Source organism: Mytilus edulis, chromosome 6 (assembly GCF_963676685.1).
Source record: "Mytilus edulis chromosome 6, xbMytEdul2.2, whole genome shotgun sequence".
Taxonomy (NCBI): Eukaryota; Metazoa; Mollusca; class Bivalvia; order Mytilida; family Mytilidae; genus Mytilus; species Mytilus edulis.
In genome coordinates this window covers 41,994,310-42,009,290 of record NC_092349.1, presented here as the reverse complement: position 1 = coordinate 42,009,290, position 14,981 = coordinate 41,994,310, and the positions used below count along the sequence as shown (strand labels likewise).

General features: G+C 32.7%; 1 protein-coding gene across 2 annotated transcripts; it reads left to right on the top strand.

Annotated features, from left to right (window-relative positions):
* The first annotated feature begins 29 nt into the window (after positions 1–29).
* Positions 30–13,420, top strand: LOC139527674 (2'-5'-oligoadenylate synthase 3-like). 2 transcript variants are annotated; one of them, XR_011665414.1, is made up of 6 exons: positions 30–220; positions 4,124–4,330; positions 5,482–5,758; positions 9,406–9,584; positions 12,184–12,371; positions 13,032–13,420. XR_011665414.1 is itself a non-coding variant. In XM_071323259.1 (5 exons), the coding sequence occupies exons 3-5, from the start codon at positions 5,584–5,586 to the stop codon at positions 12,316–12,318; spliced, it is 489 nt and encodes a 162-aa protein (XP_071179360.1). In that variant the 5' UTR covers positions 52–220; positions 4,124–4,330; positions 5,482–5,583; the 3' UTR covers positions 12,319–12,375. The 2 variants fall into 2 exon arrangements, 1 of the variants encoding a protein (XP_071179360.1); XM_071323259.1 differs by lacking the exon at positions 13,032–13,420 and having other exon boundaries at positions 52–220; positions 12,184–12,375.
* Positions 13,421–14,981: the final 1,561 nt, after the last annotated feature.

Here is a 14,981-nt window from a genome sequence, read left to right as displayed (position 1 = left end):
AACACATGATATTGAACAAATATTGATTGTTAAGATTCTAGACCATCTTCCAAATGAGACATTGTTTTTTCGTCATACTTAGCTGTCTCTGCATCATCCTATGGATGTTCACTGAGACTATCACACAATATATAACAAGAAATAAAGTTTATGGGGTCATTGATTCTGGAACTTGACGGACTTGAACACCGTACTGACAGTAAAGGAAAAGTATTACGAGGTAAGCTGTATTTCATTTGTAGTAGGTGGGGTGGGGTGGTTTTTTTTGTGGAAGGAGGGGGGAAGTAGTTTTCATATTAGGAATTTTGCAAAGTAAGCATTTCTGATAATTTTATAGTAGAACGACATCAATCAACACCGACGGATGCCACAATAAAGGATTATCTCCGAGCATTGTAGCATACAGCATTATTTCTATGATACTGTCCAGTTACTGTGGATTCATTTTTATTCGTGGGTTACTAGGTGTCGTTGTTTCATGGGCACAAATGAATAATGAATTTAATAGTGGTTTTTAAGTATCAAAGGCTTGTATATATGTAAATTTGAAAATCCATAAAATACAAATGTTCCTCAATCCATGAAAATCGTTACATATCAAAATAAATGAATCCACAGTAGGTTTTTCTGCCACCAGGACTTTCGATAAGATATCCCCGAGAAAATTATCTAACAAAGTAATTTTAATCCGGAAAAGATTATTGACTTCTAACTAAAAGAATAAATGCAAATATGCTTACTACGCTTAAGACAATTATACATTTGAAGCTATACATAAGAACAAACTTTGGTTTGAGACATTACATATATTTTTCAATGTGAATGTTTGAGTAGTATAAATACTAGGCTATCTGTCAACTGTATTAATCTTTAGATGTACACTTGAACTTGGTGGCCTATCAACAAACAAACTATACAATGAATGATAAACAAATTATCATTTTAGATGATATATAAATCAGTGATGTATAGTATCAAGAAATGAATGTGTTTTTTCATGTCTGGTTTAAAACTTCTTTTTAGACCCCATTTAGGAGCACTATGTTTTATGGTCTCTGCAACTGTCCGTTCGTTTGGCCGTTCGTACGTCTGTCCCGCTTCAGGTTAAAGTTTTTGGTCGCGTTAGTATTTGATGAAGTTGGGAGTCCAATCAACTTGAAACAGACAAACTTAGAATACATGTTCCCTATGATATAATCTTTTTTATTTTAATGCCAAATTATAGATTTCCCCCCATTTTTACGGTCCACTGAACATAAATGTAGTGCGGATGGGGCATCTTTTATTTTCGCTTTTGTTTTCAAATTTATTCAAACAATGCACTAGGTCGAGACTTGCTGCTCAGTAATAAAGCTACCCCATGTACGCCCACCATAATGCCTATTGATTTAGGCTAAGTGTTTTAATTAGGGAGCACTACTCAATCCTTTTATTCGTATTTATATTGCATTAAAGATTCTGAAAAACTTTGCAGTGAAAATCTTGTCCGAAGAAAAACTTCTTAGTTTGTACAAAATGCAGAATGTTTGATGTACAGAATAATGAATGAAAGAACTAGCAAACATTTAACAGTTCACAATCTTCCTGCTCTCTCCAAAAACGTGTGTCTAATTATTAGAACAGCAGCAAATATGAATTTTGAATTGTTTGGTTCAAGTTTGCGGGAGATCAAACAATTGACCATGTTGAAATCTGCTATCAACATTGCCTACTTCGACGTCATTCTAAAATCATTTATAAAAAAAGAGAACAGATGAAACGGAGGATATCCCTGAAATATTGAAAGAAAAAGACAAACTGATCAAACAATTTATAGATCAAGGAAATCCAACTAAAATTAATACTACCTTCCAAAGGGAAATAGAAAATAAACTTAAGAATATAGAAAATAATATTATAGAAAATTTAGAAACAGATAAACCATTCAGTTTCTCAAAAATAAAAAAAGTTATTATGGACTAAAATTAGGGGAAGTTGCTGGCCCTGATAGAATTATAAAATTAATGAAGTTATAAAATAATCTAACTCATTTATGATTAAAAATTATGTAAAAATATTTAATCTTATCTTACAAACAGTGAAATACCCTTAAACATGGAGAAACTCATTTTTAGTCCCATTACATAAATCTGGAGATAAAAATATCCCAATAACTACAGAAGAGTCTCTATTATTAATTGTCTTTCAGAAACTAAAACAGGGCTACAGAATAGTCTAAATGATTTAGCTTTATACTGTGATAAATGGCAGATAGAATTGAATATTAAAAAGACAAAATCTATGATATTTAATAGGACATGCTCTAAACTAGAAAAAAAATTTAAATTTTAAAAACAGTAACATTGATAATGTATCAGAATACTCATTTTTAGGCTTATTAATTAAATTCAATGGCAACATGTCTCATAGTTCAAAAAAGCCCTAAAAGCTTTATTTGGGTTGAAAGCTTACACAAAGTCTTTGAATAATTTACCAGTCAAAGTGGCATGCCACCTCTTTGATTCCCTCATAAAACCAATAATGATATATAACTCTGAAGCAACATATTTAGACACATATATATATATATCTTTTCAGAGCAAAAAAACAGAGCTTTAAATTCTGGAAAAGAAGTAGATATTTTAAGTTTTGCAGAAAAATTACACTTTAAATTTTGTAAATTTTTACTAGGAACTAGAAAGAATGCATCTAATCTTGCAACTAGAGCTGAATGGGGAGACTCCCTATAGAATTTAAAGTTAAAACACAAACTTTATTATATTTTTAAAAAGAGATTTGAAAGCTGCAAGTTAAATCCTCTTTTGAAAGAAGCTTACACGCTCAGTAAAAACTTAGACACAGGAGTATACCAGAAGGAGTATACTCCTGGTTTACCTATGTTAAAAATATTTTAAATATATTAGTTGTCAGTTTGTTTTAGATTTATGAGTTTGACTGTCCATTTGGTATCTTTCGTCCCTCTTTTAAGTGAACTTAATTTAGATATAGCACAAATTCAACTAAATACTAGTTCAGACAAAACAATAAATAATTCATTAAAAGTTTATATAAAAACAAGCTCTAAAAACTACTTTGAAAATTTGATACAAAATAAGATGCAAAACATCGATGAAAAAAGTAAACTTTATTCATATAAGAACCTGAAACAAAATTTATGTTTTGAAGCCTGTTTAAGAACATTAAACTTTACTTATAGAAAATTAATAACAAAACTAAGAATTAGTGACCATTATTTAAATGTAGAAAAGGGCAGACATTGTAATATTCCTAGAGAGCAGAGATTATGCCTTATATGTAAAACATTAGAAAACGAAAAACATTTTATATTAGGTTGTAAATTAAAAAGGGAAGTTCAACTGAAAAACAACTTTTTTAACATTTTGGATTTTAATTTTTCTGTTCCAGATTTATCTGATGAAGAAAGGTTGATTTTTATACTCAATTCATCAACACCATTACACGTAAATAAATTGGGGTCCTACATCAAAAGGTCATTAGAACTGAGGACAGGGGACACTGGAATATTTACTGTAAATGAATGATTGTGTATATATATATTAAATATGTGAATTATAGTTATATCGTTTACTTATTTTGTATGTCACAAACTTAAAAGTTTATATGGCAATAAATATTTGAATTGAATTGAATTGGTCATCACCGAAGTGGTTTCTGTCGCACGATGAACCGTCATTTTACTAAACTCTACCAGTATGAATTTTAAGGATTATGTTTACACAATAAGAAATAACTTCAAATAATGATACTGAGACACACATACAAAAGTCTATTATTCATGCTCACAGAAAATTAACACTAACGGGTTAATTTGTTATAACTTAATATATTTTTAGATAAATCTAGATTATGTTTGACTAACCAAAGAAAATATGTAAATAAGATATTCACAAATTAGTTTTAATTAAATGATTTAAAGCTTTGGTTTGAAACAATTTCTGACTTGTAATGTTGTTAACATAGGGATTCCCCTGATATATGCAATATGAAAAACATATATTTCGAAGCAACAACGATAAATGTTGATATTAAAACAAAACTGTGAATTTAAGTTGTTTGCAGTGCAAATGGAAGATTATATATGGGGTCTTTCCTTTTTTTTCAGAAAATATAAGACTAATCTTCAACAATTAGTTTTGTTTGTACGATGACATTTTTTAATGGCATGCTTCCTGGAGAGACATTAGAGAAATTTTTAGACCGAGAAGTTCGGCCAGATACAAAGTTCTTAAGTGACTGTAGCCAAGTTATTGACACGGTTGTGCGATTAATACATCGTAATCCAAAATACAAAGTCAATCAAGTTATCAAAGTAAGTACTGCGTGCAGTATTTAGATTTCAATAGTGTCTTTTAGCGAATATAATTGTTGATGTTCGTCATATTAGGTGATAGTCAGGGTTACTAAAGTGACCCCCTGCCCACGAAAAAAATTAACATATGCATAGTTTGTAGTAAAGTGTATAATCGGATTTTATTAGTACGGGAGTATTAAATCACTTTGAATAGTAAACTGTCGGTGAAATTTCAATTACCGAAATGAGTAATTTTACACTTTTTTGTTTATTTAAAAGAAGTCATTATTTCATCTTATGATCTTTAAAGTCTGATGATGCAGTCAATAACTTCAAAAATATGTAATGTTCTCAGAGAAGTCTATATATAGACGTCGGAACGAATAATGGTAGTTTTGGGAGTTTTTTTTAGTGAGGAGGGGGTACATTTTGTTTTAGTTACAAACTCTATCGACCCTGCATAGATTACAGACCGAACACAATCTTTACAAGGAAAATTGTGGTTATATGTTAATTTTACTTGGTGAATTTTGTTATAGGCTGCTTTCTTTTTATCAACCCACTATAGATAATGAAGTTACAATAACGGAAGGGTATTAATTTAGCTATGCGAAAAACAGACAATAGAACTGACCAGTGGATGTTTTAGACATTTCACTTAATGGATTTAGTAACTTGAGGCCAACGGTGTCTCCTAATCTGTAAAGTTACTGAATCTTCCCCTAAGAGAAAAAAAAATCTTTAACATTTCATTCCAAGCAAACGCATTGTCTTGAAACATCTGTCATAAATTTTGGAATCAGACAATTTTAAAGATCACAGAAGGGAGAGGGAGTCTCTTTTGGACAAATGTGTAGTGCATTTTTCAGTTTCGGTTTCAGTTTTTGGTATGATTCGTGTTACTCGGTCTTTAGTTTTCTATGTGGTGTTTTGTGTACTGTTGTATTCTGTTCATTGTTTTTTCACTTTTGCATTTGGCATTGTCAGTTAGTTTTCGGCTAATGAGTTTTAATATCCCTTTGGTATCTTTCGCCTCCTATATTCATATTTCCTATTTTGCTTTAAAGAGTTTTAAGAACTATTTATGTAAACTTCTGTTGATGATTTATGGTTTAACTGTGTGTAAATGATTAGTGTTTTTATTGCATACCATGTGACTATGATTTCAGGGTTGATCTTTAGGGAAAGGAACAGCTGTACGTGACCATTCAGATGTAGACCTTTTAGTGGTATTGAATAATTTTAGGGATGTCGAACATTTGGCAGAAAACATGGAAGAGGTTCTTTATAACTTCCGAGAATATTTAAAATCAGCTGTCGGAAAGACCAAAAATATTAAAATAAAAATGAAAGGTCAGACACCATTCACCTTACAGTTTGACCTACGCTGTGGTGATGATTGGTTTGATGTGGATTTACTGCCTATAGTTGATGTATGGAGTACATGTAAATATATTCATTATTGAATCATATACTACTAGTATGTATAAAAAGGTATAGGAATAAATTAATTTCTTAAAAAAGTGCACTTAAACCGCCATCTTTTCATAGTTTATTCAAATCGCACTTGAGTAGATGCTTACGGTTACGTGTTTGTACGAAAAACCGGTAATGGCATTCCTGTGTGAAATATCTAATTTCAATTTGATTTGATTTTGATTTTCTGTGTTTTAACGCCACTTTTAAGCACCGCTTTTGGGCTATTTCGTGGTCGCTAGTTTTTACACGACCTCAAAAATTGAAATTTTTTTTTCGTATATTGGTATCACGTTGGTGTCGTCGTCGTCGTCGTCGTCCGAAGACATTCAGTTTTCGCACTCTAACTTTAGTAAAAGAAAATAGAAATCTATGTTTAAACACAAGGTTTATGACCATAAAAGGAAGGTTGGGATTGATTTTGTGTGTTTTGGTCCCAACAGTTTAGGAATAAAGGGCCAAAAAGGGCTCAAATAAGCATTTTTCTTGGTTTTCGCACAATAAGTATGAGTAAACAGAAATCTATGAAATTTTAGGATAAGGTCTATGACCACAAAAGGAAGGTTGGGATTGATTTTGGGAGTTTTAGTCCGAACAGTTTAGAAATTAGGGGCCAAAAGCAGGTCCCAAATAAGCATTTTTCTTGGTTTTTTTGCACAATAACTATAGTATAAGTTAATAGAAATCTATTTAATTTTAACACAAGGTTTATGAACACAAAAGGAATGTTTGGATTGATTTTGGAAGTTTTGGTCCCAACGAATTAGGAGTCAAAAGGGTACAAAATTAAACTTTGTATGATTTCATCAAACATGTCAAAAAATGAATTATTGGGGTTCTTTGGTATGCCAAATCTAACCGTGTATTCAGATTCTTAATTTTTGGTCCTGTTTTCAAATTGGTCTACATTAAGGTCCAAAGGGTCCAAAATTAAACTTGGCTTGATTTTAACAAAAATTGAATTCTTGGGGTTCTTTGATATGCTGAATCTAAACATGTATTTAGATTTTTGATTGTTGGCCCAGTTTTCAAGTTGGTCCAAATCGTGGTCCAAAATTATTATATTAAGTATTGTGCAATAGCAAGAAATTTTCAATTGCACAGTATTCCGCAATAGCAAGAAATCTTCAATTACACAGTATTGTGCAATAGCAAGAAATTTTCAATTGCACAGTATTGTGCAATAGCAAGAAATCTTCAATTGCACAGTATTGCGCAATAGCAAGAAATATCTAATTGCACAATATTGCGCAATAGCAAAATTTTTTCAATAGCACAGTTTTGCACAATAGCAAGAAATATTAAATTGCACAGTATTGTCCCGTTTTCAAATTGGTCTACATTAAGGTCAGGGTCCAAAATTAAACAAAAATTTAATATATGGGGTTCTTCAATATGCTGAATCTAACCATATATTTAGATTTTTAACCGGATTTTTGTGACAAAAATGTCGGTTATTGATTTAGGGATGTACGGCGGGCTGTCGGGCGGCCGGGTGGCCGGTCGGGCGGGCGGCAACCAAATGTTGTTCGTGCATTTACTCATGAACCGTTCAACCAAAGCTTTTAAAATTTTAACATGTTGTTACTGACAACAAAATGAAGGTCAAGTTTAATGATAACGATTTTCACTTTTACCGTTCAGGAGTTATGCTTCTTGAAAGTTTGAAAAATGGTGTTTCCAGTCGTGTCCGTGCATTTACGAATATAGTTCCTTTTAATTAGAGTGTATTTTTCCTTATTTTTTTTTCTTTCCCTTCCTCACTCATTTCTTAGATTTTTTTGGGTGGAAATGAAAGAAGAGAGGTGAAATAAATTTTTGGATGTTGTATTTAAACTGATTTTGATATGAAATGAGTGATTAGGCCAAGTGCAAAAAGGTCATATTTACAGTTTTCGGAACATCTCTTGACTTGTCAATAGGGGTATGGGTGTGTATTGGCTAAATTTGTAAAAATGATTGTTTCAATCTTTCTGAATTTTGGATATATATTTGGACTAGGCCTAGGGCTATACATTACACACACAAAAAATTTGACAAAAGTGCATGGTGCAATTTTTTTAATGATACAAAACGTTATAAAGAACTGATAGTGGAATAAATTGTGGTCTGTGGCCAGCTTCCCAACTTTTAATATGTTGTTACTGATGACAAAATGGAGGTCAAGTTCAGTAATGACGATTTTGACTTTTACCGTTCAGGAGTTAGGGTTCTTGAAATATTGAAAAATGGCGTTTCCAGCCGTGTCTGTGCATTTACTAATGAACTGTTTAACCAAAGCTTTTCAAATTTTAATACGTTGTTACTGATGACAAAATGGAGGTCAAGTTCAATAATGACGATTTTGATTTTTACCGTTCAGGAGTTATGGTTCTTGAAAGATAGAAAAATGGCATTTCCATTCATATTGTTGCATTTACTCAAGAACAATTCAACCTAAGCCTTTCAAATTTTAATATGTTGATACTGATGACAAAATGGAGGTTAAATTTGATATTGACGATTTTCACTTTCACCGTTCATCAGTTGTGGTTCTTGTGATATTGCCAGGACACAAAAAATGTTAATAAATCCGGTTTGCTGTCGTTGTGACAGCCTCTTGTTAATATTTGGGCCCGGTTATCAAATTGGTCCACATTGATCAGGTCTAAAGGGTCTAAAATTGAACATTATTTGATTTCATCAAAAATTGAATTCTTGGGGTTCTATGATATGCTGAATCTAACCATGTATTTAGATTTTGGATATTGGACTATAATAGGTAAATGTCCAATTTAAAAAATTTAAGTTTTTAAGTTTAAGTTCTTAGACCACATTCATTCTGTGTCAGAAACTCATGTTGTGTCAACTATTTAATCGCAATCCAAATTCAGAGCTGTATCAAGCTTAAATGTTGTGTCCATACTTGCCCCAACTGTGCAGGGTTCGACCTCTTCGGTCGTATAAAGCTGCGCCCTGCGGATCATCTGGTTATTGGTGGAGGAAGCCAGAGTATCCAGAGAAAACCACATACCTTTGATAGGAAAACTGACAATCCTATTCAATAAAGATTGGAGTCAAGTGCATCAACACAGTATTGACTGGATAGCGATTACAGTAGTAACTACTTAGACCACTCTGGCATCGAGACTCATACTAAGTAGCTAACTCTGGTATTATTGTCCCTCGCGTAACGTTCGTTCGTCTGTTCGTTGTTGCTTTTGCTTTCACATGTACAATTCTAGCCAGATTTTTATGAAACTTATATCATAGGTATGCTATTTTCTTCTCATTCTTGCCAAGAAGCTCCTGTATGAAGTCAACCTCATATGAATAAAGAGAGAACAAATCGGCAAGAAACACAATTGGTTCCCATGGGAATGCCAATTGTTTGTTCAAAAAATACGGTCCATAATATGTTGTCAATCGTGAAAATCAAGTATTTTATAAATGTCAGATTCATATAAAAATTTTGTTTGAATCGGAATTATTTTTTACAAAGTACTATTTATCCCTCCCTAAGAGATAAGATACTTGTATCTACATTCTCCAACGGCTGAGAATCAATGAGCAGGTCGGTAAGTTTTATTTTCATTCTCAATTTTATATTTCTTTTCATTATTATTCTTGTAATTCAGGGTTGCTTGGTCTAGCTGGTGGTGTCGGATCTACTTATTCTACAATGGAAAGTAAACCTCATTTAAGGAAATACTATGCCAAATCTTTAGCTAAACTGCAAGTGGAATTTGTGAAACCAATGCCGGCTAGAGTCAAAGATTTGATACGTTTGCTGAAATATTGGAAATACACTGAACAGGTAAACCTTTTCTCTCTGTATTGTTTCATAATTATACTGTGTTTTTGAAAATACCAATCTTTAATTATTCGTTGTTCCATCATTAAAATAGAACTGTTCAAGTCTTTGGCGGTTAAGTTAGTTCTAAACATTCTTGACAAATTTACTCAAGAAAGCGCTTAAACATAGCTAGTCGGTATGTTTTCTGTTTACTTAACTAAAGGTGATTTTGGATATAGGCCAATGCAACATCACCTCGACGTGATAAGTAAAAGCAATCTAAAAGACAATTTTAAGAGTTTTCGTTAATATACAAGAAGTTGAAAGGATATAAAAAGATGCACAGTGGAGTAGTGCACGATCTAAATGTATAATAGATAATATTCGTTTTCATGGAGAATTATATTCGATTAGAACACCGTACTGGATAGATTTATTGTTAATACCGTTATCCTACCTCCTATACATTTCTAGTATAATTGGTGAAAAGCAACTGCGTGGAGACCATCTATAGTTCAATACACGGTTAGTAGTGGTGTTAATATGTCCCTTTGTAAAAACAACACGATGTGAAGGGAAAATCTGAAAGGTGCAAACACTTAATTGCAGGCCCCTGACATGATTGATTGATTGTTGGTTGCTTTAGCATTAGCACAAAAAGACTATATCGCGGCGAGAGCTAATTTGATTTCTTTTAACAATTTAAAGCATATTTTAAAATAAGACAAAAGGTCCTTCAATAAACTAAAATTCTGGCCCCTGACTTGAGAAGAGCACATAAATAGAATCAAATTCATAACAGTGTGGTCGACGGTAACACGTTTGTTAGTAATTATACTGAAAATTTTACCAATAACTTGTTTGTCGTTGGCGATGATTTTATGCTCACTCAGTCTATCGGAGGCCTTCAAGTGGGGATTTAGATAATCATTTGTTACACATTTTAATACATAAAAAAAATGAAACTTGTTTTAGATAATTTTTATACCATCACTTACAACAGTTTCACTTTTAAAAATAATAATGTTCAGAGCTGATATCAATAAATAATTAAAAAAAAAGTTTATTCAACTTTTTAGTTAATGGGGACCCGCGTTATTTCACAAAATATCTTCTTGATTCAGAGAACAAAAACTTCTACGTTGTGGTCATTTAAGAGTGGCCTACTATTTATTTAATGCTAACCATTTGGGCTTTGTTTGTGAAAAGTTCCGGATAATGTTTTTTGTTTGTTTTATACCATACATCGATTCGTTCATTCAGATATTTGAAAAAAAATCATGGTTTGTTTGGACATTTTTATAACTCAAGTCTTGGTTTTAAATTATTTCAAAGTAAGTTTAAATTCATTAACAAATGATCACTCAAAGAAAGACGTCAAATCAATCAACAAAATAAAATAAAATAAATAGATGACCTACAACGCACAGAATATCATATATGTGTTCCGGACCATATGAGTATTTGGACCATACGCGTATGGTCGTATGATCGGACCATATGAGTATACGCGAATGGTCCAAATATATGAGTATACGCGTATGGTCGTATGGTCGGACCATATGACCATACGCGTATGGTCCAAATACTCATATGGTCCGGAACATATTTATTTGCGATCACAAAAAAAGTCGTCAATTTCTATGTAAATTGGGTCGATTTGAATGTAAATAAGATGAATGCGTTTTTCACAAGTATAGTAGCAGTATAGCAGAACAGTTTAAGTTTCCTATATACACCAAATGATACATTTTACCAAAACAATAACGTAAATGCATGCAAATTTCACAAGGTGTAATCCAAATAGCTTTCTTACTATCCAATGACTTTCCTTTCAAGTACAAAAAGACAGGGCAGAAGTATATTTTGTCTCTATGTTTTGTATTTGCACAATTTTTTAAAGTGGATTATGCATTTGTTCTAATTTTAGACCAGATAAAAGTTTAAAGATGACATAATTCGACAATCGCAATTGTTGAAATCGCTTCGACGTCCTAAAAGATAATCAATCAACACATGCATTGCAACTTTTAAAGCCAGTAAGTCATTCTTTTTCTAAAAGAACATGCGATTTCATATTATGAAAATTGATTGTCAAAACATAACAAAAACACAAGTAAAGGACGTTTAATTATTCAATATAAATCAAAACGTAAATTCGTTATTAGTACTTCGAATTATTTTATTAACGCGTTTGAGAACCTTTGGTGACCCCACGGTTTAAATGTCTATACTAAGGACGTCGTGAGTAATGGGCGTTATAGACGAACGTTCACCTAATCTGTCCCAGTCAATGGGATATTAAAGTGCGCCAATCAATGTCCACAGCCACACTGTTATGAATTCGATTCTAAAACCAACAGTAAAACAAATCCGTGTTACAAACTAAAACTGAGAGAAACACAACAAATATAAGAGGAGAACTACGACACAACAGAAACACAACACTAAATGTAACACACACAGAAACGAACTATAATATAACAATGGCCATTTTCCACAAAGAATGTTAAAGTTAACGATCTTATATAAACTGTTTAAAAGTATAATTAAATATAAGAAACTTAATTAAGAAGTATTATAATCAGTGTTATAAATTGAAATTAATATATCGTTTCAGGTGGATTTAACTTCATACTGCATTGAATTAATGGTTATATATGTCTGGAGAGAAAATGGAAAGCAAAATAACTTCACTATGAAGCAGATGATGACTAAAGTTGTTGGTCTACTTGCATCTTTCAACAACGTTTGAATTTCGTTTAACGATCATTTTACTCCATCTTACTACATAAAGCAGCTCAAAAAGTAATTCTTTTGAATTATCAAGCAATGCGATTTAGAATACTTCTGAAATTATCATCATATATGCCAAGTTTGTAATAGTGTACGTCAGACGGCTGAAACATAAAACTCGTCAATGAAGCTCGAAACAAACCAGTTGGAAAGTAAATTTGATAAAAAGCTGAAAGATTATTTTTCAATTCAGATCGCAATACATGTAACTGCAGATTTAGCCAACCACTCCTCCGGCTAGATATAAAAACTGAAATGAACTATAATAGATTGAAATGTTCTTTTGACTCATGAATTCGAGCTCCATATTATATCTTTCCATCAATTATGAAAAATAATAGCCCCCTTAATGTTGCTTTACGAAGAGATTGTAGCCAAACGCTGTTATCTATAATAAATGCAGTACTTAGCATACATAAAATAATTTTGGACAAGTATAAAAGGTTAACAGTACACCTCTAGGCATTCGTAAGAAAAAGTCTCCACACACACACACACACACACACACACACACATATGTTACTTATAGACTAACACATTTCCATTTGACAACAGAAAAATCTTGAATGTCTTTAAATTTTTGCTCTTATGGTTTATCCAAATCATTAAAGTTTATGTCACTTACTTTGATTTAATAGATGATGTTATATGATTAAAAAAAAACTTTTTCAGACAGTCACCGTATGTTATGGATCCAGCTAACCCTTACCATGATGTTGCTTCAGACCCAAAATGGAGTTTCTCTACATGGTCTCGAGACTTTCATAGAATAGAATCAGAAGGTCGACAGTTGCAACGAAAACTTCAAGGATTACCAGAAGAAAGCAGTTGCGTAATATCATGAGAAAAAAAAATCGAATTATCTGTTTAGTGATATTATGTTTGCAACTTACTTTAAAAAATAAATTAAAAAAATTGAAAGAAAACATAAAACTTTTGCTGAATGTACACGTCTCTCTTTATTGTTATTTTATGAGTAAACAATCAAGAAAATTCATTGAAAAAAAATCTGATCTCTTTAGACGTCGATCCTTAGTCAATATGAATCATTTAAATATGCAGAGATTAATAAATTATATATCCCAAGCCTGGTGATTTGGTAGTCATTTTATTACTTCTTAAACACTTTTACTATTGTAAGCTGTGCTTGCTTGAACCATATACTAGCAATGAATTATTACTCGTTTCGTAACATATTATATTTAGTAATCTAGTTTAAAAGATAACCTTTTATAAATAAGGTGCGTCCAAAGGTGTTTTTTTTTCTGAGTATAACTTCAACAGGAACGCTCAAAACAAAAGTATTGAAAGTCAATGATGTATCATCTTCGATAGCCAAGGGTTACAATGCGATCCTAACTTCATCTTCGAGAGCCAATGGTTACGATCCGAACATCTCTTCATCTTCGCTAGTCAATTGTTATGATTCGATCCTCTCTTCATCTTCGAAAACCAATGATTACGATCCAATCCTTTCGTTATCTTTAAATTTGAAAGCCACAGGTTTACGATCCTCTTCATCTTCGAAAGCCACGATTTACGATCCGACCCTATCTTCTTCTTCGAAAGCCAAATGTTACGATCCGACCCTATCTTCATCTTCGAAAGCCAAATGTTACGATCCGATCCTCTCTTCATCTTCGAAAGCCAAATGTTACGATCCGAACCTCTCTTCATCTTCTTAAAACCAATGATTACGATCCGATCCTTTCGTCATCTTCCCTATCCAAGGGTAACGCTCCAACCTCTCTTTATCTTCGCTATCCAAGGGTTAAGATCCGACCCTCTCTTCATCTTCGCTAGCCAAGGGTTACGATCTGATCCTCTCCTCATATCCGCTAGCCAGAAGTAACCATCCTATCTTTTCTTCATCTTCGATTTCAAAAGATTAACGATCCGAACCTCTCGTCATCTTCGCAAACCAAGTGTTCTTATCCGAACCTCTCTTCATTTTCGTTAGCCAAGGGTAACAGTCCGACCCTCTCGTCATCTTCGCTAGCCAAGAGTAACGATCCAATCTTTTCTTCGTCTTCGATTTCTAAAGATTAACGATCCGACCCTCTCGTTATCTCCGATAACCAAGTGGTACGATCCAACCTTCTCTTCATCTTCGCAGCCAAAGGTAACGATCCGATCCTCACTTCATCTTCGATATCCGATGGTTACGATCCAATCCTCTCTTCATCTTCGAAAGCCAAGGGTTGTGATATCCGAACCTCTGTTCATCTTCGATAGCAAAGGTTTAGGTAGCAATACACAGTTAGGAAAAAAACTTAAAATTGACACTCATAATTTTTAAACACCCTCTTTCCCCTCCTGTCTTACAAAGAAGGCTTTATATGTGTGTTATGCATGTATATACTTATAGAAAGAGAATCTTCCATAGATTTGATTTCTAATGGTCATAAGGGTGAAATATAATCCCTCTTGGGTGTAACCATGGCAACAATCTGCATTTCTTAGATACAAAATTTAGCAAAAAAGGGGGGTGAACATGTCACAAAAGTCTCCAAAATTTGGTCTAAAGGAAAATTTCAATCAATTACAGTAATACCTTTCCTGAATCCATAGGTTTATATCTATCAAGTGGTCCCAAAAAAATCATATGCTTATCTGCTCGTT